Source organism: Ammospiza nelsoni, chromosome 1 (genome assembly GCF_027579445.1).
Source record: "Ammospiza nelsoni isolate bAmmNel1 chromosome 1, bAmmNel1.pri, whole genome shotgun sequence".
In the NCBI taxonomy this organism is placed as follows: Eukaryota; Metazoa; Chordata; class Aves; order Passeriformes; family Passerellidae; genus Ammospiza; species Ammospiza nelsoni.
Window position 1 is genome coordinate 66,468,501 of NC_080633.1, and position 23,714 is coordinate 66,492,214.

General features: G+C 42.4%; 1 protein-coding gene across 2 annotated transcripts in view; it reads left to right on the forward strand.

Annotated features, from left to right (window-relative positions):
• The window catches only part of NEDD9 (neural precursor cell expressed, developmentally down-regulated 9), a 37,201-nt gene extending 14,669 nt beyond the window's left edge, over positions 1–22,532 (forward strand). The window contains exons 2-7 of one of the 2 annotated variants that reach the window (XM_059474690.1): positions 528–968; positions 15,938–16,039; positions 16,890–16,985; positions 17,414–18,637; positions 18,982–19,071; positions 19,926–22,532. In XM_059474690.1, the coding sequence (XP_059330673.1) occupies positions 528–968; positions 15,938–16,039; positions 16,890–16,985; positions 17,414–18,637; positions 18,982–19,071; positions 19,926–20,417 (2,445 nt within the window). In that variant the 3' untranslated portion in view covers positions 20,418–22,532. The remainder of the gene's footprint in view (positions 1–527; positions 969–15,937; positions 16,040–16,889; positions 16,986–17,413; positions 18,638–18,981; positions 19,072–19,925) is intronic. The other variant, XM_059474696.1, reaches the window with a different exon arrangement.
• The last annotated feature ends 1,182 nt before the right edge of the window (positions 22,533–23,714 follow it).

The following is a 23,714-nucleotide window of genomic DNA, read 5'->3' on the forward strand; positions in this document are numbered from 1 at the left end:
TCTGCACCTCCCTGGAAAGTCTTTTGGGACCCCACAAATGTAAAACTGGTTGGGAAAAATGACTCTGGATTACTCACTCCTTGTGAGTCTTGCTCAGGTTTATTTTTAATGGCTGCTTGCTGGCTGTAGCAGTACACAAAGCATGTTTGTAGGGAAATCAGTGTCAGGAGATGAAGGTACAAGCCCCTCATTCACAGGAAGAGCACCTCAGTGCCAGGAGCAGCACTCTCTTGACTTTCTGTCTGTTCAGGGGACTAGGCCATATAAAGAGCTTCTATCTGACCCACTGTTGCTGGAAAATTTCTCACTAGCAGTGTTGCTAATGCATAAGCCTCTCATTTTCCCAACTTGAGACAGAGGAATCCTGTGCTGTATGATTTTCCATTTTTTTTTTTTTTTTTTTTATTTCCTGCGCACTTCTTTTTCAAATTCAGTCCATATTTCCTATCACTTAGAATGTGCTTGAAGATACGGAAAAATTCTGGCTTGTTTGTTGACGTGCTATTCTTGCCTTTGTTTCTCCACAGAATCTTATGGCCAGGGCCCTCTATGACAATGTCCCCGAGTGTGCAGAGGAGCTGGCCTTCCGCAAGGGAGACATCCTGACGGTGATAGAGCAGAACACCGAGGGGCTGGAAGGATGGTGGCTCTGCTCCCTGCACGGCCGCCAAGGCATCGTCCCAGGCAACCGCGTGAAGCTCCTGGTAGGTGCCGTGGTGCAGGACAGCCCTCCTGGCCAGGACGTGCCCGGCTCAGGACTGATGAATCAGCCCTTCAGCCACCAGAAGATCTACCAAGTGCCGAGCTCGCACGCCTCGGCACGGGACCCTGTCTACCAAGTGCCGCCTTCCCACCAAAACCAGGGAATTTACCAGATACCCACCGGTCACGGTCTGGTGGGACAAGAGATTTACCAGGTGCCACCCTCCATGCAGAGGTGTATTGATGGTCCAGCTGTGACTAACAAGGTGTGTGCATTTGCTTTTATTTCATAGCTGCAGAGCAGCTCACTTGTGCTGAGAGAAGCATGGGATTCAGGCTCCTCCCAGGCTGAAGCACATTTGGCCTGTGGCGCTCTCACATTATATGTTCAAAAGAGCTGCTGCAACTCATCTTCATCTTCATGAACTCTCCCACTTCTTAATGAACAGTTACATCATCTGCCCAAGTAATTTTTGTTTAATTAAAAATTATATACTGTCTTGCTGGAGCAGTCCCAGTGGGTCTAAACTACAAAGAGAAATCAGTGATTGATGTGACAAGGGCCATACTTGTAAGAGTGAGGAAACAAGAGAATAATGATAATGAGGGATGTTTTAATACTAAACCTAAACCTTTTAAGAGTGCACTTGATGTTTATCTACAGTTAAATTTCTTGGTTGAGAGTGAGAGCTGCAGCAGCTCCATGATGCAGTCATTACTGCATTATTGCATTTTGCAAGGGTCGCCCCTTGTTCCTGCTATTCTTCTTAAGTTCTCCCCATCTTCTGCCACTCCCTCATTTTACCTCACGGGATACCTGCCAGGTACGCTGGTGACAGAAAAGGATTAAGGAAGATACCCAAGGAAGGAAGTATTACAGAGCCAAAAAGAAATTCTTTCAGTCTCTCCATTCCCAACAGCTCCAGATATCAGCATCCTGCTTACCTTAAGAGCTCAAAAATTAATATCCAATTTATGTGAGTGGATGATGGCTCTCTCAGAAAGTTCTTTACTGGTTTAGACTTTCATCTAATTTAGTTTGGCAAGACTGTCTGTTTTGTGTTTTCCCCCCACATCACCCACAACTCAGCCTTTTTCGTAGGCCTTTGGAAGACATCTTCTAATGCTTTTATTTCCTTGTTATAATTTCATTTTCCTTGATAAGAATAAATGGATTTTTTGTCTTCTGAGCAAGAAAGAAAGATCTGTGAAACCATTCCAAGTCAATTTATAAAGAGGTTTGCTTGCTCAGCTTTTCCATAGTTATGCTTTATAGGCTGTGCAGGCAGATAATACAAGAAAATTGCACTTGCTGCACAGGCAGAGATAGGAGCTTTGTTGGAGCAATTATGTGAGTTTTCTTGATAACTCCCATGTATTTTCTCTCATTTCCTTCTTTCTATATAGACTACATACATTGAAATATTTTCCAGGGATGGTATTGTTTGCATATCCACAGTGGATACCCTCCAAGGTAGTTAGTGAGCACCTGGTAAATAGTCTGTTGATGGGGCAGCAGAGAAGAGATCTCATTTTAGGGTATGGCTGCAGGAAACATTTTACAGCACTGTTCAGAGGTGCCTCAGCTATCCAGCCTGGGCACAGGAGATGCACCATACAGCAGATCTGCACTAAAGTCTGTAGGAAAGCCCAAGGAATTAGTTTGGAATGAGCACTATGTACCTTCATTTTAGTACCTGATTTGCGTTAATACTATTAGGATAGTTTGCTTAGCATAATTAATGTGCATTTCTACTCCACACAGAAAGAATTTTCCAACTGATAAGAGGATTTTTCTTCTCCCTCCTCCCACCCTCTTCAGCTCCAGTGAAAATAACAGGACATTCTGCATAAACCTGTTGGCTGCTAGGACTGTGTAAAACCCTCGAAACCCTAAGAGACTGAAATCTTTGTTTTAGTCTAAGTGCAAAGTTCTTGTTGAGATACAAAAATCAGAAGCTGTGAAGCTCCTGTTTTCTCCAAGTTTCTGCTGAGAAATTTTTTCAGCAGCCTTGATTATGAATTTTTCTGAATTCTTAATAGATAACTTTAGAAAGTTATCTATTTGTCAGAGTTGTGACTTGTTTTCATTTAATTCCTTGCCACCCATGAAAGACCAGCTATGCTGCTCACTGTAAAATAACTAAACATACACGTTTATAAAGCATTTCATCCTCAATCAAAGTAAATGCCAACCTGCTTAGCCCTAGCCAATATTTGCTACTTGCTTTAGTCCTGACTTACATTTATTTAGCCCAAGAGTCCTTAGTCTCAGTATTCATTGTGTTGTATTAGTGGCTGGCAAAGCTCATGGCAGCATCCTGCTTTGACCAGAGGTAGATATATCCTTGCTCCTTGGGATTGCTCAGTTCTACACTAAAAGGAACACATTGGGATTGAATCCATGGCAGGCAAGAGACAACTTAGCAGTGAAGGAGGTGTCTAAGGTAAAATACTTTGTTCTGTATCATCCTGATCTTGCTAAGCTGCTTTTTTACAGCTACAGCTGCAACTCTGCTAATGCCTTTGTGAAAGAAAAGCCTAATTAAAGGGAAGCACTTTAGCGCTTGTCTCCTTTGTATGGAGGAAACAGTCTGCCCTCCAAATCCTTCTCCTCTAGGGATCAGTAAAAACAATCCTTAATATTAAGAAAAGCTGGGTATCTTGAAGGTTTGATTTGGGGTCTCTTTGCCTTGTCTTCCAAACTGAATGATATCTTTTCTCAGACTTGTGACACCTGCTTCAAAGGCTTAAATGAGCCACTCTGGCTCCTTCCATCAGCACAGCCAGCTGGTCAGCAAGCTGTGTATTTTGGTAGTCGTAAGGACATTGAGAGGTTTTGCTGCAAGTTCTTGCTGTATGCAAGCCTTCTCCCTTCCCACAGCAGGAGCTAGAGAAGAAAACTCTGTCCTCTGGACACCATTCCAAGCAGGACCAGCAGCAGTTTCTGTGCCATCCCTTTCTGCACGTGTCTGCTTGCTTCCCTTGTGCAAACGTGCTTGGCTGCCGTGCAGGTTTTGCAGGCAGGGCTCAGGAGCTGCTGTCAGGCAGGAATTGTCTAGCCTGGAGCAGCAGTAAATCAACAGCAGGCATGTTATTAAGCTGTGCTGAGGTAACCCATCTCCTAAGCCAGCAAGGCAGAGCGAGTCAAAAAGGAGTCCTGAGGCAGGTAATTACAGTGATTAATTGATTCTGGCCAAACTGGTTGCTGACAACAGAGCTGTATTGGCTCCCTCTATCAAATGAAAATAGCACCTTTTAGAACTAACCCTACCAATGACAGAGATAAGGAGCCTTAAAATTAGCCTTGGTTAGCCCCAGGCTTTTGCAGCTCTGCTGCAAGTTCAGTCACAAAACCCCAAAGCGTGGAGAGCATCTGAGGGGTGTAAAGAGGTGGAAGCTGTGTCTTAGAATTTATTCCCTCTTTCTGTACTCTGCCTTGGAACTTACTCTCTTTTGCTGCAGCCAGCAAAGAGAAAGAACCTTCAGACAAATCTGACATTCAGGAAACCTGGTTTTTATCCTTGTCACAGAATTCTGCATGGTCTTGAGTGGTTCTTTTGCATCTCATCTGCAAAATATGTGGGTTAATTATGAGGGAACTCATTCTGTACAGATTGCTTTGAGAGCATCCTTTGGGAAAGGTGCCAACAGAGCACAAAGATTCTTTTGCATCTGATTAATCATTAGTGATTAATCATTAGTTCACACCTAAGCTGTGAAGTAGGGAAAGCTACACATGAAAAAAAAAGTCACTGCCATAATTTAAGCACTCATTTTCTGGTTCAGTGTTTCTCCTCACTGATCTGTTGTGCTGTCCCTGCCATCCTGAAAGTAGCATTGGCCAAAAAAAATTAAGGGAATTATTTCCTTGTTGGAAAACAGCTTTCTGTAGGAACCAGTAGCTGTCAGGAGAATTGTTGGTCAAGGAAACTCTGCACAAAACAGAGTGAGACTGATGTTTGTCCAGGGAAGAGACCGGACTGTGGGAGTTTACCAGCCCTGAACTACAGCTTCCACAAGGCACAGACCAAATCAGGCAAATAGAGATTAATGCCAGCTTGCAACAAATCACCTTTTTTGTTTGTTGGTCTGTTTGGACTGGAACACTTCAGTTCAGGAAACACTCAGATTTATCCACCTTTTAAAAGTGGATAGAGTGGAATACGGAAGGAACTCATCTTCATCCCCCACCTATTTCCAATTATAAACATGTCCTTGACAAATCAAGGGTTTCACACCCCACCATCCTACTTTATCAAGAGGTCACTGCCTTCAGCAGGAGATTTGGGTAAACCATGGCTATGGGAACCGACCTTGTTCCCTGGGTTTTATTTATGTTAAGAGTCATGCTGGTTCAAAGCACGAGAAAGTAGAAACACCACCCCACAAGCAGCACCACCCTGACAATTCTGGCACAGACTTCAGTATCAGGAGCCAGTTAGCCACATTGTGACATTTTTCCTTCCAATTACACAAGTACTGTCCTAGCTGGGAAGAAACAAATGGCTCCTTATAATGTTAGTTCCAGAAATAAGCCTGCCTTTACATTACTGTCTTCTTTTCCTTGCCTATTTTTACATTTATGAAATAAGAAGATAAAGACATTAAGCACAGTAAAGAGTTGTGTGACAGATTATTTTCTTATCAGAAAGAATGAGATCATATCTAGTGTTTTGCAGTTTGTTGGTAAAATGTATTTACATTCCAAGATAATGTCCCCATTTACCCTCAGGCTGAAATACCACAGTTTCCTGTGATGGGGTTTCCATAAATGGCCCGAGCAGTGATCATATAGTCATTCTTCTCTTCTGCTTTCACATTACAAACTCTAGTTTGGGGAATTGTATCCCTCATAACAAAATAGTGCTTCTGTGTTAAAGTGCTGAACACACAGGAAGTTTGCTGAGTGCAGCAGCAATGGTAACACATACCTCAACACTCAGAGCTTGCTTTCACAAGATGTGCTCTAAAGGATGAAAATACCTCAAGTTAAATGCAAGCTCAGTGGTTAAAACAGCTCACAGCTGTTTTCTTAGGCTCGGGAGTTTCCCTTGTAACTTTCCATGTGACGTTAATAGGAGAACAACCATTTTACTGATAAAAAGTCAGTGCAGTTAATCCCTCATCCACAAGGCAGAGTAAGCAGTAGTTAGTCACTGATGTGATTTGTAGAGAAATATTTCAAGAAAAAGACTGCATTTTATTAGGCTGAGCAAATATATGAGCTCAGCATTACTCCCTGTTCCTCCCTGAGCACAGGGCTCTTTTTCATCAGTTCTATTTGTAGACCAGAGGCGCGCATTTTTCCCCTGGAGTATCAGAAAAAAAAGCCAGTCCTGCAGTCTCATCCAATAGCTGAGGGCTCCAAGGGCACAAATCTGTCTCCCCAAGAGCAGGATCAAACCTTTGCTAAAAATAGTAAAACAATAACAATAGTAATAATAAAAGACAAATGCAAGCTTATGGGCTCTTTCTTGGTGGTTAAAAACCTAACTGAGCATTTGTTTATGTCTGAAACAAAACACCAAATTCAGGTAATCTAAATTGCCCTCTAAGTACTAAAAACTAAGCACAGCAGCAGAGCATTTTAGAAAAAAAAATCCACATGAGTGGAAAACTGATTATTCAGAAAGTGAATCTCATCATAAGGAGGAAGTGTGGTTTCTGGAGATAGGAAATGGGTAGATGAAGACAGGTTGCTGGCCATCAGAAAATACAGTTCTAGTGAAATCCAAAGTCTTGGCAGGCATTCTATGATTTTTTAGATGTTTTGATTTGAAGGATGACTAATTAGCATCAGAATATCATCATTCCATATGTTTGCATGAAGCATTTCAGTTTTTCTTTTTTATGTAGCAGTGGCAGTATTGCATCTTTTTTTTTTTTTCTAACATGAATCTAAATTAATCTTTCTCCCCAAACAGATTGTTAAAATGGGTGCAAAGTGAAATTAAGGTAGCTAAGTTCCCAGGAGACAGGAACCTTCCATAAACCAGTCTATCCCTAATCCTTAAAAGACAGTAATATATTCCCATTGGGTCTTACCATCACAGCTTTTAAATATACACAGACAGTCATGACTGAGGTCTGGCAAAAAAACAATTAAGGATGGAGTTTATATCTGTTTAAAAGGTGTCTTTGCCTTCCATAAACTTGCCAAAGCAAGCTGTGCTAATCTAAACACCACTTAGTAGAAGCACTTGTCTCTACAGCTGCCCTGAGACACCCATGCAGAAATGGAGCCAATACAGCTTGTGAGCCAGAGAGCCTCTACAAATGAAATAAAATCAAATCAAGCTTCTTCCTCATGGAAGGTTTTATTTGCCTCTCTCTCGCAGAGCAGTGTAGTTCCCAACTTAAATGATTTAGGGGCATTTCCATTGTTTCTGCCCAAGTGTACCTCTGAGAGCACTCTTGTGGAATTGAAACTCTGGCAATGCTTTGTCTCAGCCATTTTTTTGCCCACTGGGAAATGCCGATTCACAAAAACTGAAATTGATGACAGGGAAGGATCTGTTCTGAGAAATGTCTTAAAGGAAGGGAAACGAGAAGTCATGGAAAAACCCTGTTACAACAATTCCCAAATGAAGCTTTCTCCCTAATCTAGAAATTCAATGGAGGGGGAAAGAAATAACAGAAAAAAGATGAAGCACCTCAAAAGAATTAAAATTATTTGTATCAACTGAACCAAACTGGTTTTTGATTGTGAGCTTTAGGATTTCATGTCATTCACAGCAAGACACAATCTGCCCTATCTGTCTTAACACCTCATCCTTTTTCTTTCTTTCCTCTTCTCTGCCAAACTTGCCCTAAACTTGGGCTTCTGTCTTTGAAAAGAGACAGTCATAGTATTATGAGCACAGAAAACAAGCTCTGGTTTGCAGTTGGTTCTTCATGTGACAACCTTTTTAAACTGGGGAGACTAGACAGACTGGGATGGCCAAAGCAAGATATTATATTTTTTTTTATCATGGACAAGAGACCCAAATGCTGAGGTGCTGAGTTTTGCCACATACTTTTCGTTTATCAAAACTGCAGCTCAGACTTAATCTCAGTTTTTCGGAGAATGCTTTAGCAGTCATGCATATTTGTCCACTAAAAATTATCACACAATAATGGGGGGAGATTCTTTCTCTGTAAGACCCATCCATAGACATTATTTCAGAGTTCATGCCTGTTCTATCACCAGTCCTGTGACACATCAGCTTTTTAGCTCTGTTGACCAGTGCATGCAAAAATGATGATGTCTCTATCTGCCTAAATATGAGTAATTGTCATGGAGATGATATGACACTGGTAAAACTCTTACCAAGAATGTTGGACAACTATCCTCTTCACACTCCTCTTTAAATGCTGATAATTTAATAGTGATGGTATGATTTGCTCATCTCACTTGTTCTCTTCCTCTCCTCTCAAAAATAGGACATTCTCAGAAGTGTTAGTTTGACTGTCTTCAATTACATTTTGTGAGCAAGAATGACTCTTACCAGAATCTTGGAAATACCCCTTCCCAGTCAGCCTTGCAGTTCAAGGCCAGCCTGTTCCACTGAAGCAAGCAGAAATGTGCTCATAACACAACTGGCAGCAAGCCCCAGAGCTGATGTGAGAGTGAGTGGGATCATGTCACGAAAACATCATAAAATAAAGAAAAAAAAAAATTCCCAGTAAAATCTTGCCAGTGACAAAGCTGTTGAGATTTTTTTGTGTGTTTTGTACAGCTCATTTAATAAGATCTGGAGATACAGACCTTTTTATCTTCATTTAGTTTGCAATCATGAACATCAGTGAGAAAAAATTCAACGCTCTCATCTAAAGCTACAGCTAATGCAAGTTCAGCACTATTCCACCACACTTCATAGACCCCTGTCATTTTATAATAATCAGAGCTTAGAACATTTGTGTGACTTCACAGATTTATTTTTTTGAAAAGACTATAAACCTGCACTTCAGCTTCAGGAAAAAAATGAAACTTAAAAATATTGTAATGACTCTGCTTTTGTGTACTGATTAATGGAGGAAGTCATACCAGAAGTTAAAAGTTCAGGATTAGGCTAGTTGCAAAGCAGTTGGTTATACCCTTTTCACCAGCAGTGAGGGTTTAAATCCAGGCCAGTTTGTGATGTCACATTTTTTATCTTAAATTTGTTTCACAACTTGTCCTCTATATCTTCAAGACTCACAACCCAAAACTTGTGTAAGTCTTGTTGAAATAATGCATCCTCAAAATTGTAACACCCATTTCCCTTACATGCTGTTATGACAATACCACAGGAGTAGTTTTTAAGACTGGACGTCTACTGGTGAGGCACTTCATAGGCACGTTTGAAAGTTTCTGATTAAATGCCTGAGCCTGAAGAGCTAAGCATTTTTAACGCACCACGAATAAGTGACATCTGGACCTGCTTTAGGTTTTGAGAGCATTTACAGCAGAATCTTCATAGGTGTAGGTCTTGGACAGCAAATGGAGAAAATAAGCAGGTTTTTTAAAGATAAAAGTAGCATCAAGAAATGAACCAGCTCTCTACCAGGGTAGTGTTTGTCATGTGTCTGTCCTTATCTTCATACATCTGAGTATTCTAAGAAATCTCAGTGGTGAACGCCCCCTCAGAAGCAGGCAGAGGTGTCACAACACTCCTTGGTGCCGCGGTCCTTCTTGCTGTGTGTTACAGCTGATAACCCGCTCAGCCCAGAAAATCTATACAGCCATTTCTGTCCATTTCCTCTTGCCTGGCAGAGACATTTGGGCCTTAGCGCTAGAAAAAATGCATCTACAGACTTCCTCTCCTCCATCCTCTTCCAGCTTGTGAGACTTGATCAAAGCTCTCCAACAGCTCAGTCTTGGCAGAAAATACTACGCCAGAACATTTTATAGTGGTCCAATGTTCATGCATTATTTCGATTTAAATAAAGTGCTATGAGTTCATAATCTTAAGACCTTACAAAACCAAGCATTGATAAGAGTATCCTTAGCACATGTGAAACCTTTACTTGTTGGCAGCAGAGAAATACACTGTCATTGTATACAGCAAATAATGAAGTAAAAACATGTTTGCTTGGTTTTTTCAGAGCAGGCAACAGAAAGTGATATGGTAGGTATTACTGTCAGGAAATTTATTATCAGTCACTGGAAATCCTGATGCAGCTTGCAGCATACATGAGTGGAAACACTGTGTGCTTTCTGTAAAAATGACAGTTTTAGCCAGCTAGCCAGGTTCTTTCAAATACCTAAATTACCTGTGTGCTTTTCAACCCAACCTTCCTGCAGTTCAGCTTAGCCACTGAAACGTCCTCAAGAGGAAAAAAATTGCAAAACATTTAAAGAGACACACATGGCTTCCTAAGTACATGCGGCAGAACAGAAAGAAGGGCTAAGAAGTGGTTCACTGCCTGATCTGACATAATTCAATGGCCACTGTCCCTGCCTTGCAAAAGGCTAGGACTTCAAGAGAATAGGGAGTTCTTTTCTCCTTAATTCTCTCTGATATTTCCCTATAGTCTCTTTGTCTGTTTTATGGTTGTTCCAAGCCTAAGGGAGCCCAGGTGGCTGTTACATACCCACTTAAGGGGCTCAGCAACAGAATTTCAACACTTAGAGCTTCATGTTAAATCTGAAGAAATAATTTACAACAGTAAACAGACATGACTTTTTTTTTTTCATTTCCTTACACTTTGATTCATTTTTCCCACACCCATGCTTTATGCCAGCCCCCTTTTATGCACCACCACTGGGGCAGAACTCTTCCCAGGGTAAGCAATGGATGGCAGCAGCTCATCAGCTGCTGAGCCCTGCCCGAGGGGTGAAGAGGAGAGCATCGTGGGGGGAAATATGTTTTAATGCAGTTTTTTGTTCCAATTTAAAATATATGCCACTTCTGTCCCATCTGCAAAAAGCACTATTTATTTAAAAGCAGTCAGCGGGCATCAGTGGGCTCTTGGGGTTGAGAGGCCATACTGGGAAATACCAAGCTGTCCTTTGTAGCTCCCCTCAGGCTGGGCTGGGTGGGTCAAGGTGCTGCAGAGGTGCAGTGTACCTCTGATCAGTTTTGCCACCTGTAAAACTCACTGGTTTCCCATCATTCTGCATATCAGGAACTGCAGTTCATGAGAACAGGCCAAATTCTGCCCTCACGGTGCTGCTATAAATTCAGAGTAATTTTGTTTGCTTCAGTAGGTTTATTTGCTCTTTGTCGTGTGAAACAATGTAAACTACAGTGTTGTGTATCTGCTGTAAGCACGAGAATGAGAACGGTCTTCTTGTTGTCGCAGTTAGGAATGTTCTCTGTTGCAGCCCAACATGCCTTTTAATTCTGGAAGAAATAGAATGTTGGTTTTTCCCCCCCCTATATTTAGGAAAGCGGGATTTAATGAACCACAGAGCTGGATATTTTGTAAAGTACATGCACATTCAGCTCTTTTTTCTTGGTTAGGGACATGCCATTGGCATGGAAAAGGCCCAAGTAATTGCTTTTGGAAGAGCGTGGTCTTCAGAAAGAACAGAACAAACTTTCTGCTCAGTTGTCTTTGTTTTGCAGTACTGAAAGTTTGAAGGCTCATTACACGTTTCAGCAGAGCCAAAGCTGGTCCCTGTTAGCTGCTCTGCACGGATTAAGTGGTTAACAATGTTTTGAGAATGTTGTTGGGCTAGATAGTTTGTGGGAACACCATCTGTTTCCTTTAACACGTAAACAAGGAAAATTGCTGGTTTGAAATGCAGGATTATTTTTTTATACTTGGGTGACCACAGGCATTCTTGAAAGAGAAGAGGTAAAAGGGAAAATAATCCTTATGAGGTATGACGTGCAATGACATTTGTTAGAAAATGAATTTGTGAGTGTCAGATGGAGCTGCTATCCCTGTTCTAGAAGTGGCTAATGTGGAACGTTTCCCTTGCAGTCACCTCCTTCCTTCTGAATTCATCTTCAAAAGTAAACTACCATCAAAAATAAAACCATAAAAAATTGTTCAGCAATGCATTGGAAGGGCTGAGCATCCCATTCAGAAGCAGCAAGTTAATTTAATATATTTATGGGTAAATATCCAAAATGAAAATTACTTCTGACTGGGTTTGTTATCTTCCATACTTCATCTGCCCAGCTACACCTCTCTTCCTCAGACAGAAAAAGCAGCACAACCCCATGTCCTGATGACCCATGTGAGGTCATGAGAGTAAGAACAAATGCCCCACATTTTTCCTTTGTCAAGTAGTGCGGGCATTCTTTTAATTATTGTTACAAAATGTTTACTCAAGATAAGCTTTGGTGATGAGCTTCTTCTGTTCTGAATTGACCAGGAATAAGCAGTCCAGCTTAAGGAAAAGCATTGGAATGAAAGAGGGATGGAGGTACAACAGGAAATATTCTTGTACTCAGTACAGACCAGATTATCATCTGCAGGAGATTTTGCTGTGAAATTGCTCATAACATGTTGTTACTGGATAGTGATCCTCCACACAGGAAAATATACCCAAGTCACTGGGAGAAAAAAGCTGTCTTTCATGTTATCAGCAAACCTTGGTTGTTGCTGGGTGTCTTAAAATCATATTTTCTGCCTTTCATATGACTTGTTTGAAAGCCTAAAGAGGAGCTGACATAAAAGCATCTCATGCATTTCTATTTGGAAAATAAATGCCACCATAAGTAGAGTGCACTGCTAACCACAGCCCTGCAGGCACCTCAGGTCCTCTGTCCACAGTCGCACTTGCAGGCAGACTTTAGTCAAGAATACCCAGAATCAAGGATTTTGCACTTTAACCTCTCACTTTCTTTGACAGCAGTTAGGCACACCCAGAGCGCATTTTTGTTTCAACCAAATTAAGAGTGACACTGCTTGACCACTGCTTCAGGTCTGGGAAAGAGCAGAAGTGCTGAGATGATATAAAAAGTCCTGCAGTGCTAAGTGAAACTGGTTTCCTTTGTGTGGTCCATCTAGCTTTAGTGTAACTTTTTAGGGTTGTATCAGCACAGTAAATAAAAGCAGCACCCTTGTAGTACTGTAAATCTTTCATACAGCATCTGGTATGTCAGGATTTTTTGAAAAGTGGGAAAGGCCTCTAAAGATGGGCTACCAGAGTTACTGCAGCTGCATGAAACTCCTGTGTGCAGAGTGAGGGAGAATTTCTCAGCAAGTACTGAGCATGAGCAAGCCTCTCTTCCATGCACGTTCCAGGCTCCATGGTGCAAAGATATCATCTGTTTTGTGACCAGGGATTCTTGTTACAAAAGCAAAATACCATGTTTAGCCATGAGAAGAACAAGTGGTTTTACTTGTGTGTGCTTAGGGACATGGCTTAGTGGGACTTGGCAGTGCTAGGTTTATGGTTGGACTCACCGATCCTAAAGGTCTTTTCCAGGCTTCTGTGATTCTGTGCCTTATTGCCTGTGCTGCGTGGATCAACTCCTTTTTTATATTGGAGGGCTGTGACTTTGTTCATGGAGATCAATTCTCTGAGCAAGAAGAGTGGTGGTGTCTTTTATCAAAGAATCACAGAATGAACTAGATTGGAAAAGACTTTGAGATCATTAAGTCCAACCTGTGACCTAATACCTCCTCATCAACTAAACCATGACACTGAGTGCCACATCCTCTCTTTTTTTAAAAATGTCCAGGCACAGTGACTCCACCTCCTCCTTGGGCAGACCAGTGCCCAATCACTCTTTCAGTGAAGAATTTTTTTCTAACATCTAATCTAAACTTCCCCTGGCACAGCTTGTGTCCTCTTGTTCTGTCAGTCATTGCCTGGGAGAAGAGATCATAACCACCTTTCAGGAGCTGTAGAGAGTGGTAAGGTCTCCTCTGAGCCTCCTTTTATCCTGAAGCAGTTCAGTCATTCCGTTTCTGGAGCAGAACAAAACTGAACAAGTGGGTATAAAAATTTCACACTGAGCAACCAATATCTGTCTTTTTGGAGCCTGACACATCCTGAGTCCTGCATTGTCCATGTAGGCAGTGAGCAGCAGGTGAAGCAGAGCCAAATGCAGCAGTGCATCATTCCTCCTGCTTCCAGCGCTGCATGGGGCCTCTGGCTGCCTGCCATGAACACCCTGTTGTTTCTTTTCTCTGGGATGGTCAAGCACTTTCCCAGCATATTAGCAAGCAGCCTAATGCCACTGTGTTCACAGCAGCAGAAGGGCTGGTGGAGATGGGCTACCCAGGAAACAGCCCTTTGTTTTTACTGTACATTGTCAGTTCTCCCAGAGGATCACTTTAACACACTGAATGACTCATTGAAGCAACTCCATGGTTGTCATTTTGGAGCCCTTGGAAGGAACCTTTAAGTAAACATGACTTAAAACCAAATCCTTCTGTTCTTGACTTGGGTAGAAAGCATTTGACTGGTAGTACACAGCTGGAGGGAAAAAAGGATTCAAAATGTACATGGCAAACTATTCTAGTCTGGTCACTAACTCTCACTGGCAGAAAAAGCATGAAGAGGTGATGTTGATACAAGTTAGAATTATCTCTGGCAAACAGAATAATCCCAGTACTACATGAGAGTGGCCTGGGAGGGATACTGTCTGGAGTCGCTCATTATGGGAAGCTTCCAGTAACTTCAGAAAGAACTTCCTTTAAAGTTTAGCCCATAGATACCTTTAACAATGCAGTAAGTGACACTGTGGGACAGGAACGGCCTGTCATAAATGCAATATTTTTAGATTCTTTTTTAAAAAAACTCCTGTGTGTGTAAGCCCTATTAGCCCCATGCCCAACTGAGCAGTTCTTTCATCTGCAGCACTCTGGAGACTATCACTTCCAGTTCCTGTGTCTGATGGCAATTCAAGGAGAAGCACTTGCAAAAGCCATGGTCTTCCCCCGCCTGCCAGGTGTGACTGTTCCTCCTTCCCCCAAGGCCCACAGAGTCAGGGCAGGGCTGGTGCTGCTTTAGGATGCTCACTGAATCAGGCCTGTCCTGGTGCTGGCAGGGCACCCACCCGAGGGGGAATCCAGTGGTTGTTTCATGGGACAGGGACAGAGACTGCACAGCCAAATCTGGGCAGCAAGTGAAAGGAAGGAAAGCCTGTGTTGTTAACATAGCAGAGAAGAGGTAGGGGGTCAGCATGAAGGACTTGCCCTGAAGACCTCAGTCAAGAAGAGCTCACTGTGAAATCTGGCCAGGATGTGAGGATTCCTTTGAGCAAACACTGCCACGGGATCCTTACTGAGCGTTTGGGTAGAAATGCTGTTGGTATGCCTCGCATACATTTCTGAGGAGAGTTAGGTAGCTCTGGTATAAAATTTTCCCCAGCCGAGTACAAAGCCACATCTTATGTGGCCTATGTAATTTATCATGTTGTGCCTTTGAGTTACAGTATTTATATTTTTTTCTTAGAGCTAAATAGCACCAGCAGAGGTTCAGATGCCAGCATTGCCACTACAAACCCAGTTCTCTTTTGGGGTTAGGTAACATTTCTTTTATACCACACTGTACTGAAATTCTGCTGTGCAGCTGCTGTCTAAGACTTAAGGCATTTATTTTTCACCAGATTTTATTTGCAGTCATTATGGTAGTTAATGGTTTACAAAATGTCAGAAAATGTAAATTCTAAGCTTTCTTTTTTTTCAGAGGCTGTTATTGCATTATATACTTCAAGAATGGCTTGACATTTCCCATCTCTTAGCCACTAACATGAAAAAACCAAGCAGAGACAGCAAAATTGAATGTCCTGCTTTGGAAAGTTTAAGCATGGCATTTTTATGTAAAGAACTTCCAAAGCCTCAACTCACACTCAGTTCTCCAGGATGTTGTGCTATGGAGCACAGTAACACATGGAGTCCTGCTGGAGTAGCTGGGAAATACCACTACAAGCAAAGGTGTAGGTTCCCAGAGACTAAACACAGTATTTTAAGCCTCTGAGAAGGAGTGGGGACACTCACACCTCGTGGGATCAGCCCTGATCTCAGCGAGTGGGTGGTGCAGCCATCGCCTTGTGCAGTCTGTGCTAATGGGAGGTCAGTGGGAAGAAAGGACAGAGCTCTCAGACCTGCCCAGAATCTGTGCTTGGCAAGTAGAAGACAGTGTAGAGCACTAGCAAACAGTCATGTCAGGGCTGGTCTGGAAAGAAAAAATGGTGCATTTGTAGCTACTGAGACTCATTTAAAGTGTTCAGCTCTCAGAAGGGCATGCAGACTGGTGTTACTAACATTGCCAATGATGCATGAGTGTTAACAGGATTGGATTGTTACAGAGAGAACATCCTCAGAGACTTAACATTTCCTCTTTTTGCTTGACCCACAGGTAATAACACCAGTCAGGTCAGGACAAGGTTATGTTTATGAATTCCCTTCTAAGCACCAGAAGGATGCCTACGATATCCCCCCCATTCGCCCTCTCCAAGGGGTAAGTACCAATAAAAGGGCCAACAGGGTTGACAGAGCACAAAAGGTGATGAATTTCTACCAGACTTTTATAAGCAAGGCAAGTTCTCTCATTTCAGAGAGAAAATATGTTTTAATTAGATGCTGTGGCTTATTCACAGATCACAGACGTATTTCAAAGTTTTATTTGATGTTGACTAAGATTTGGCAGCACACCAAACACAAAAGTCCCATTTGTTCTCTCTGTTTTGATCAAAGAGTATATCTAAACAGAATAAACTTGCTGCCTGGGAACATTTTTTTCCCCTGTACTTTGTTGATGCATAGTTGACAGTAATTCACTCAGTAAGGGTAAAATTATCGCCCAGATGAACAGCTGCTATGCAGGGAGTTGTTTTCACCACCTATTGGCTGTACCATGTCACTGGGCTTGAACTATAGCATTGTTCTGGAGAGCACCCTTAGCAGTGAGTGCCCAGGACCACAGGCTTGTAGAGTGGATGCTGGCAGGACCTGGAACTCAACCCACCTGAATGGAAGGGTGTGATCAGTTCTGGTTACATGTTCACCCCAAGAGGTGTCTGCAATAGACTGACCCTGATTTACCTCTCGGGAGGGAAGTCAGCCTTGACTTCATCTCTGCAGCCTGCTGTCCACACCATTGCCCAGAGGAGACCTGGCAAAGTGCATTTCCTCCTAACTGTCCAAAATTCTAGGCAAATCCAAGATGTTCTCTCATATAAAAAAAACCTGAAGACCTCTGGTCATGTTCAAACTTTCTGAGAGGAAACACAGAAAATATGAAAATCCATCTAATAGCAGAGCTTTCCCTGAGGTGACTTGTTTCTGTAATCCATTTATTCTTTCTTCAGATATATGACATTCCCCCCACATCGGTTAAGGGGCCTGCACTTCCAGTTCCCATGGGAGAAGCAAAAGGAGTGTATGACATACCACCTGCCAAGGGGGTAAGCATTACTCTGTTTCCACAAGATCCTGTATTTTCATGTCTGGCCAAAGATGTGTTATAACAAGGATTCATGTAGAATCCTGAAGGAGAAGGAGATTCAGTACTTCAAAAACTTCCTTAGGTTTTTAAATTGTTAAAACTGGTGAAGTGAAGCACTGCATCAAAATTAAGGTTATGAACTATAAATTGATAATTAGACCTACATTATCTTTGTGGCAGCATGCTGCCTTTTTGGATTTTGCTGTTTGTGGGAATTTGTATCAAGATGAGTGATAAAAATGAGATATTAAAACTGACTCTCAGTCAAACTTAAGATAAGTATCTGACTCTTTGAAAGTCCATAGCAGATCTTCCATCCCAAATGGAAGATGGTAAAGATTTCACTATTCTAGTCAAAGGTTTCATGTTCTGTTTTCTGTGATTCAGGTCTATGCTGCACCTCCCTCTGCATGCCAAGATGATACAGCCCTGAGGGAAAACTTGCAGGATTTTTCATCTTCAGTGGGCCACAGTGTAAGACCAGAAGGAGTATATGATATTCCTCCTCCTATCACCAAAGCAACTGGAAAAGAACTTAATAGATTTTCTCCTGAGAGCCTATTATTGCCAGGTGGAATGCCACAGACACATGGTGTTTATGACATCCCTACAAACCATCAAAACCATTTTCTTGGACAGCAAATTGCACCTGAAAAAGATGTTTATGATACCCCGAGGGGAGTTGCATTCCCAGGACAACAGACAGGACTCAGTGAAAATCCCATTGCAGAAGGAAGAGAAGGTGTCTATGATGTGCCACCACCAGTCCTCCAAGACAATAAAGGCTTACAGGATGTGACTGATGGGATGAATAGGTTGTCTTTCTCCAGCACAGGAAGCACGAGGAGTAACATGTCCACATCGTCAACGACATCAAAAGACTCTTCTCATTCAGCATCAACTGCACAGGACAAAAGACTAATCCTTGATCCAGACACTGCTATAGAGAGGCTGTATCGCCTCCAGCAGATGGTGGAGGCAGCTGTCAGTCACCTCACAGCCTTCATCACACCAGACTGGCGGTCCTATGGGTATATGGAGAAACACATCAATGAAATCCACGCTGCTGTGGATAAGGTAGAGCAGTCGCTGTTGGAGTACCTCCAGTTTGCCAAAGGATCGGCAGCCAATGCCTCCTGCCTGCCTGAGTTCAGCCTCCTCAACAAAATGAGGAGAGAGGTGCAAAGGCTGGAGGACTCTCACCAGATCCTTACCCAAACCAGTCATGACTTGAACAGCTACAGCTGGTCTTTGAATGTCCTAGCTGTCAACAGAGTGCAGAACAAGTGCGATGACCTGGATCGGTTCATTATGGTGGCAAGGACGGTCCCGGACGATGCCAAGCAGCTGACCACCACCATCAGTGTCAACGCTGAGCTGCTCTTCAGACAGGCACTGGGCAGCTCCCGTGTCAAAAACGCAGCAGAGAACATAATGAATGCTGCTGACTGTGTGTATGACAGTCCTCAGATGCAGCGGCATGGAGAAAAGGCCCAGAACCACTGCAGCTCCCTTCCGCCGCTCCTGGGTAAAGGCCAGCACCCCTACAGTGCCACCAGTGAGGGCTCAGAAAAGAGCTGGATGGATGACTATGATTATGTTCACCTGCAGGTGGGTAAACCCAACATCTTGTTCTGCATGTAGAAATTGCTTGTAACCACAAGCAATTTCTGGAAGCTTCTTGTGGGAAAGCAGCAATTGAGTGCCATGCTAATGCGTATTCAAGATTTTTGATAATTTCACCCAGATGATTACTTCCTGTCAAAGAGGACTGTTGGATTTCTAATAGTGACAGCCTTTTGCTCTGCCACACTATCCTTTCATTTTCTGTACTCTTGGTGGAACACTACCAGTGAAAAAGCCAATAGAAAGCAGCCTCTTTCCTGACCTCTGAGCTGCCATTTAGCTCAGAAGCAGTTTTGATTTAACACAGTCTCTTATGTTATGCAAAACAGGGGAAAGAAGAGTTTGAAAGGCAACAGAAGGAGCTTCTGGAGAAAGAAAATATCATCAAGCAGAGCAAAATGGAGCTAGAGCACCATCAGGTATGTTCTCCCTGATATTTTTTCTCCCTGATACAATTGCCCTGAAATGCAGCATTCCTCCCACCAAGGGGCACTGGTCAAATAGAGAAGGAGGGGTTCTGCCCTTAGTAGTGTGCAAAGGATACAGATAATAAAAAGCAAAGAGTTTAAAAACTCTAAAATTTCACCACAGAAGAGAAACAAGCTTCTGTGTTGTCTCACAGCAGGTCAGGCACAAAGCCAGCTTGAGAACTTGTCTTTCCTGACCTGCCATCCAGGGCCTTAATCACTGAACCATACTGAACATGTGCCACCTTCACATCTGCTCAGGGAACATCAATACCATCAGCTTAAATGTTGTGCTGAACATCACTTCTAGTGCTAAAAACAGTAGGTTTACAAGATCGAGGGCTGTCACTTTTCCCTCATATTAATTCTTCAGTATGTTGTTGCCATATTGTATGGCAGAAAATTGTACAAGCAGTGAGGAGGTGAGATTTAAAGGGTTTTCATCTCAAAATCCCACAGAGATGACAGCTTTTTAAAGATTGTGTAGGAGTCATTGCCACTTGGATCCATCTCTCTCACTTGTGATTTCAGAATACTCCAAATGAGCAACAGCCTGTAAATTCAGGAGTTTGTGTTGTTGGGGTTTTTTAATGCAAATGAAGTATTTTAGATGTTTCTCTATTCTGAACTCTGCATGTTTGGATTTACGGCAATCAAAGCACTTGATCCTAGAAAACATACTGTTACTTTTTATTTAGCATAAGGTAGGATACCCAGGGATGTCCCGAGGCACAGAGTGAAATTGCAATACATAACAGCATCTTACAAGAATACTTGCTGATGGGAGCTTTTGTTTTTCCTTTCAGATCAATCAGTTTCAGCGTCTGGAGCAAGAGATCACAAAGCCAGTGGAGAACGACATCTCCAAATGGAAGCCCCCGCAGGCCCTGCAGACCTCCCACGACAGCCGCCTGCTTCTCTTCTACTCCGACCAGTGTGAGACTCACTTCAACTCCCTCCTCAACGCCATCGATGCCTTCTTCAGCTGTGTCAACTCCTCCCAGCCCCCGCGGATCTTCGTGGCACACAGCAAATTCATCATTCTGAGCGCGCACAAACTCGTGTTCATCGGGGACACGCTCGCGAGGCAGATGACGACTCAGGACATGTGCAACAGAGTGATGAACTCCAGCAACCAGCTGTGTGAACTGCTCAAGAGCGTTGTGCTGGCCACCAAGGCGGCTGCCTTGAGTTACCCCAACACGGCATCCCTGCAGAGGATGGTGGACAGAGTAACAGAGCTCTCTCATCACGCGCAGTTGTTCAAACTCTCACTGGCCCAAATGGCGTCCTTATGAAACCCAGCAGAATCCAATCCATGAGCGGCAAAGCAGAAGAGCAGACAAACTGGAGCTATTTTTATGTAAATGTTATCTTTTTTTAGATATTTTTTATTAAATATTTTAAATACATTCTTATGCATTAGAGAGTCTAATCAAATCAGGGATCTGGGAATGTTGTTTGGTTCTGTATTATGTTTCTTATACACATTTAGATTTGTATACACACCGTATATGTATATGTTGCTTCTTTCCCTAAAACATCAATTAAGCACCTTAAAAATTACGTGTCAGGTAAACAGTGCATATCTTTTGTATATACAGCCTGTTTCCTCAGCATATTTGTTAACTGGATGCTACACTCTTTTTGTTTCATTCCATCTTGATGCTGGTGCATGGACTTGGTTGTGAAACCTACTTGTAGCAATCCATGGAGCAAGTGTAATGGTTCTCATAGAACTCCATTCCCTTTTTAGAAATTACTTTCTATAGATTAATTCTGTGAAGTTTAACTCCTCTCGATGTTACTTTGTTGTGTAAAACATTTGGTCATTCTGACCAACATACATGCACAGCTGCAATAAGCAACATATCAAGCAAGGTGTACAGCATTTGGGAGAAAAGCATTTTTAGGCCATGTAAGAAACAGGACCTTCAAAGGAGGAAGGCAGAACTGTATATATTTAATATCTTTTGGCGTTCATATTTCATTGTTTCTAATAACTGTGCAACATGGGATTTCAAAACCGTGGATGGATTCCAAGCAATGTAATTTTATACATGTTTACTTTGTATGTCCATGCATTGGCAATTTAATTTAGCAGTCAGGCTTGAAAGCTTTATTGTTTATGGACTCGAGTTATCCTGAGGGTATCCCAGGATCCATTGGGCTCATCTTTTGAGGCTGTGGATGAGCAAAGTTTCAAAATACCAATCCCTTTCAGAAGGATTAACATACAAATTATATTTTGTATGGAAAGAAAAAAGTTTAATTTGAAATAACAGATATTTAAACATCTCTATAGCATATACACAATTTAATGAAGAAGTAGCACTTAATTTTCTAGGACGTATTATTGAGAATTAATTGCATCTGTTGCAATTCTGATTTCCATTAAACTACTGGGCTTTTTTTCCAGAATTCTGTTGTGTAGATGCTGGTCTTTTCTGCACTACACTGTTGCCAAAAATAATGTCCTGTTTTAATGGGACCGTTCCATCAGTAAATACGCACAGTCCTACCTAGTAATTTTCAATGTAGACCCTTAAAAATTGTTAGCAGAGTGTTAGGCTCCTTTAGAAATTTCATGTATGCTGGTCGCTCCAAAACCCATATAAGCTTATTTGTCATTGCTGCCTTCTGTGAACCCCTTAAAAATAAGTCACTGAACACCATTTGCCTGTGGTCCACAGGCTAAAACTGTGCTTCAAAGTGAGCAGTAGCTCAGGAAAATTCCAGGTAATTCTGGCATTTTTAAAGCAGAAACACTACTGTCCTTATTAATTCAAGGTGGTCCCACATTAATGTGTTCAGAACATTTGCCAGATCACTGGTAACAGCAGGGTTGTGAGATCAGTAGCACTTGGGAAACAGGCACTTCTCACTTCTGCCTGACTCCTGCCTTTCCCATTTTGTAGTCAAACACGTGCCTTACTGAAGTGGGATTTGTTGTCTGAGGTGACAGAACCATTTCAGCTGTGTATGAAACCCTGCAGCCTTAATGTATTGTCCTAGAGCAAAGACCACTGTTCACTACCATAACATTCCAGAGTGCATAACATTCCTGGAAGGTCAGTGGAAGCCAGCACAACCCAGCTGGCTCAGGATGGGCTCCAAGGCTTGGCCTGGTGTAACGTCCTGAAAGAGCAGTTGTGATTTTGTAACTTATAACCAGTTGCCAAAAAGCAATCGGTGTGAACCTGTTTTGTACTATTGTTGTTTGGGATTTCCTTGTCCATTTTTTTCACTGTATATTCTTAGAAAGTGAAAATGTGTTTCTAAGTGTAGTGGTTATGTTGATAGTTTGTGCTTTCCAAAGAAGAACCTTTATTACAACCCTGTATTGCAGTTTGTTATCTCGTAGAAAGTAATTTTTGAATGATTAAAATTGCTAGCTTTTTTATATAAAAAAAGGCTGCTTCATCTTGTTTTTTCTTGTTTTCAGAGTCTTCTAGGTATATTAAAAGGAAATATTGCTGCTTGCTGATGCTATCAAAGCCATTCTAAAATGAGGAACCCATTTTCCATCTTTTCACTGGTCATTACTTATAGTGTGAAATGAGAAATTGGTGATTTAAGAGGAAGGGACAGACAGTTTCTCTGCCTGTCCAGAAGCAGCAGGTGAAGCATTTATACAACTCAGCCACTCTATCAAGTCCAAAATACATCTGTGAGGGTCTGCAGTACACTGAGCCACAATCCTGCCCCATTCCTTGTGTGCATTCCTGGTGCATAAGCTGCATCCCAAACCACCTCAGCCTGGCACCAACAGGCACTTCACCTGAGCGGGGCAACTCCTCTCAACATGATCCCACAGGAAGGTGGGGTCACGGGACTCAGCTGTGCCTTCCACCCATTCTGGCCTGCTCCCCCTCCCCAGCACTTACTGGTGAAGCCATTATCCATGCAGGAGCTGGAAAAGCAACTTCGCTCAGTACAGGCACCTTTCTCCCCATAGCCAGTGGTAAGAGCACCCCTCTTCTACTACATGCCAAGCTGAGCATTATGTGGGTGTGAGTTCCATCTGAAACAACTCCATGGCTTTAAGGATCACAAAGTTTTCCCTAAAGTTACTTTCACATTTCACCGCTGCCAAGGCACTCACTGCCCAACCTCCTGTCAAACACCTAGGGGTGCAAGGAGGAGAGAGAAAGCCCAGGGCTGGCGCTGTCCTTGCCCCAGTTTTTGGCTGCTAATGCCAGGAGGTGTAAGAGCAATGAAAACCTTGAGAGCAAATGCTTGGTTTGGCTCACCATGTCCTTGCAAGGGGACAGATGGGGATACAGGGTTGCTCTGTGAAAGAGTGCTCCATTTTTGCTCCCCTGCTAAATGTAAAAAGGTCAACTAACAACAAAGGGACTGGACAAACAAAATAGTTCAGAATAGAAACCAGAGCCTCTTTGTTCCCCTCCCTCGAGCCACAATGTCTCCATGCAGTTGTCAAGAAACTGCTGTTGTTTGGCAACCAAGATGATGGCCAGTGTGAAATGACTGTCTCATGGCCAGTGTGGAAAAAAGTCTGCCTCACACTAGTGGCAGAACACACATGGCTCTTTACTGCATCCATTAAGTAATTACTGTTTCATGTTTATAAG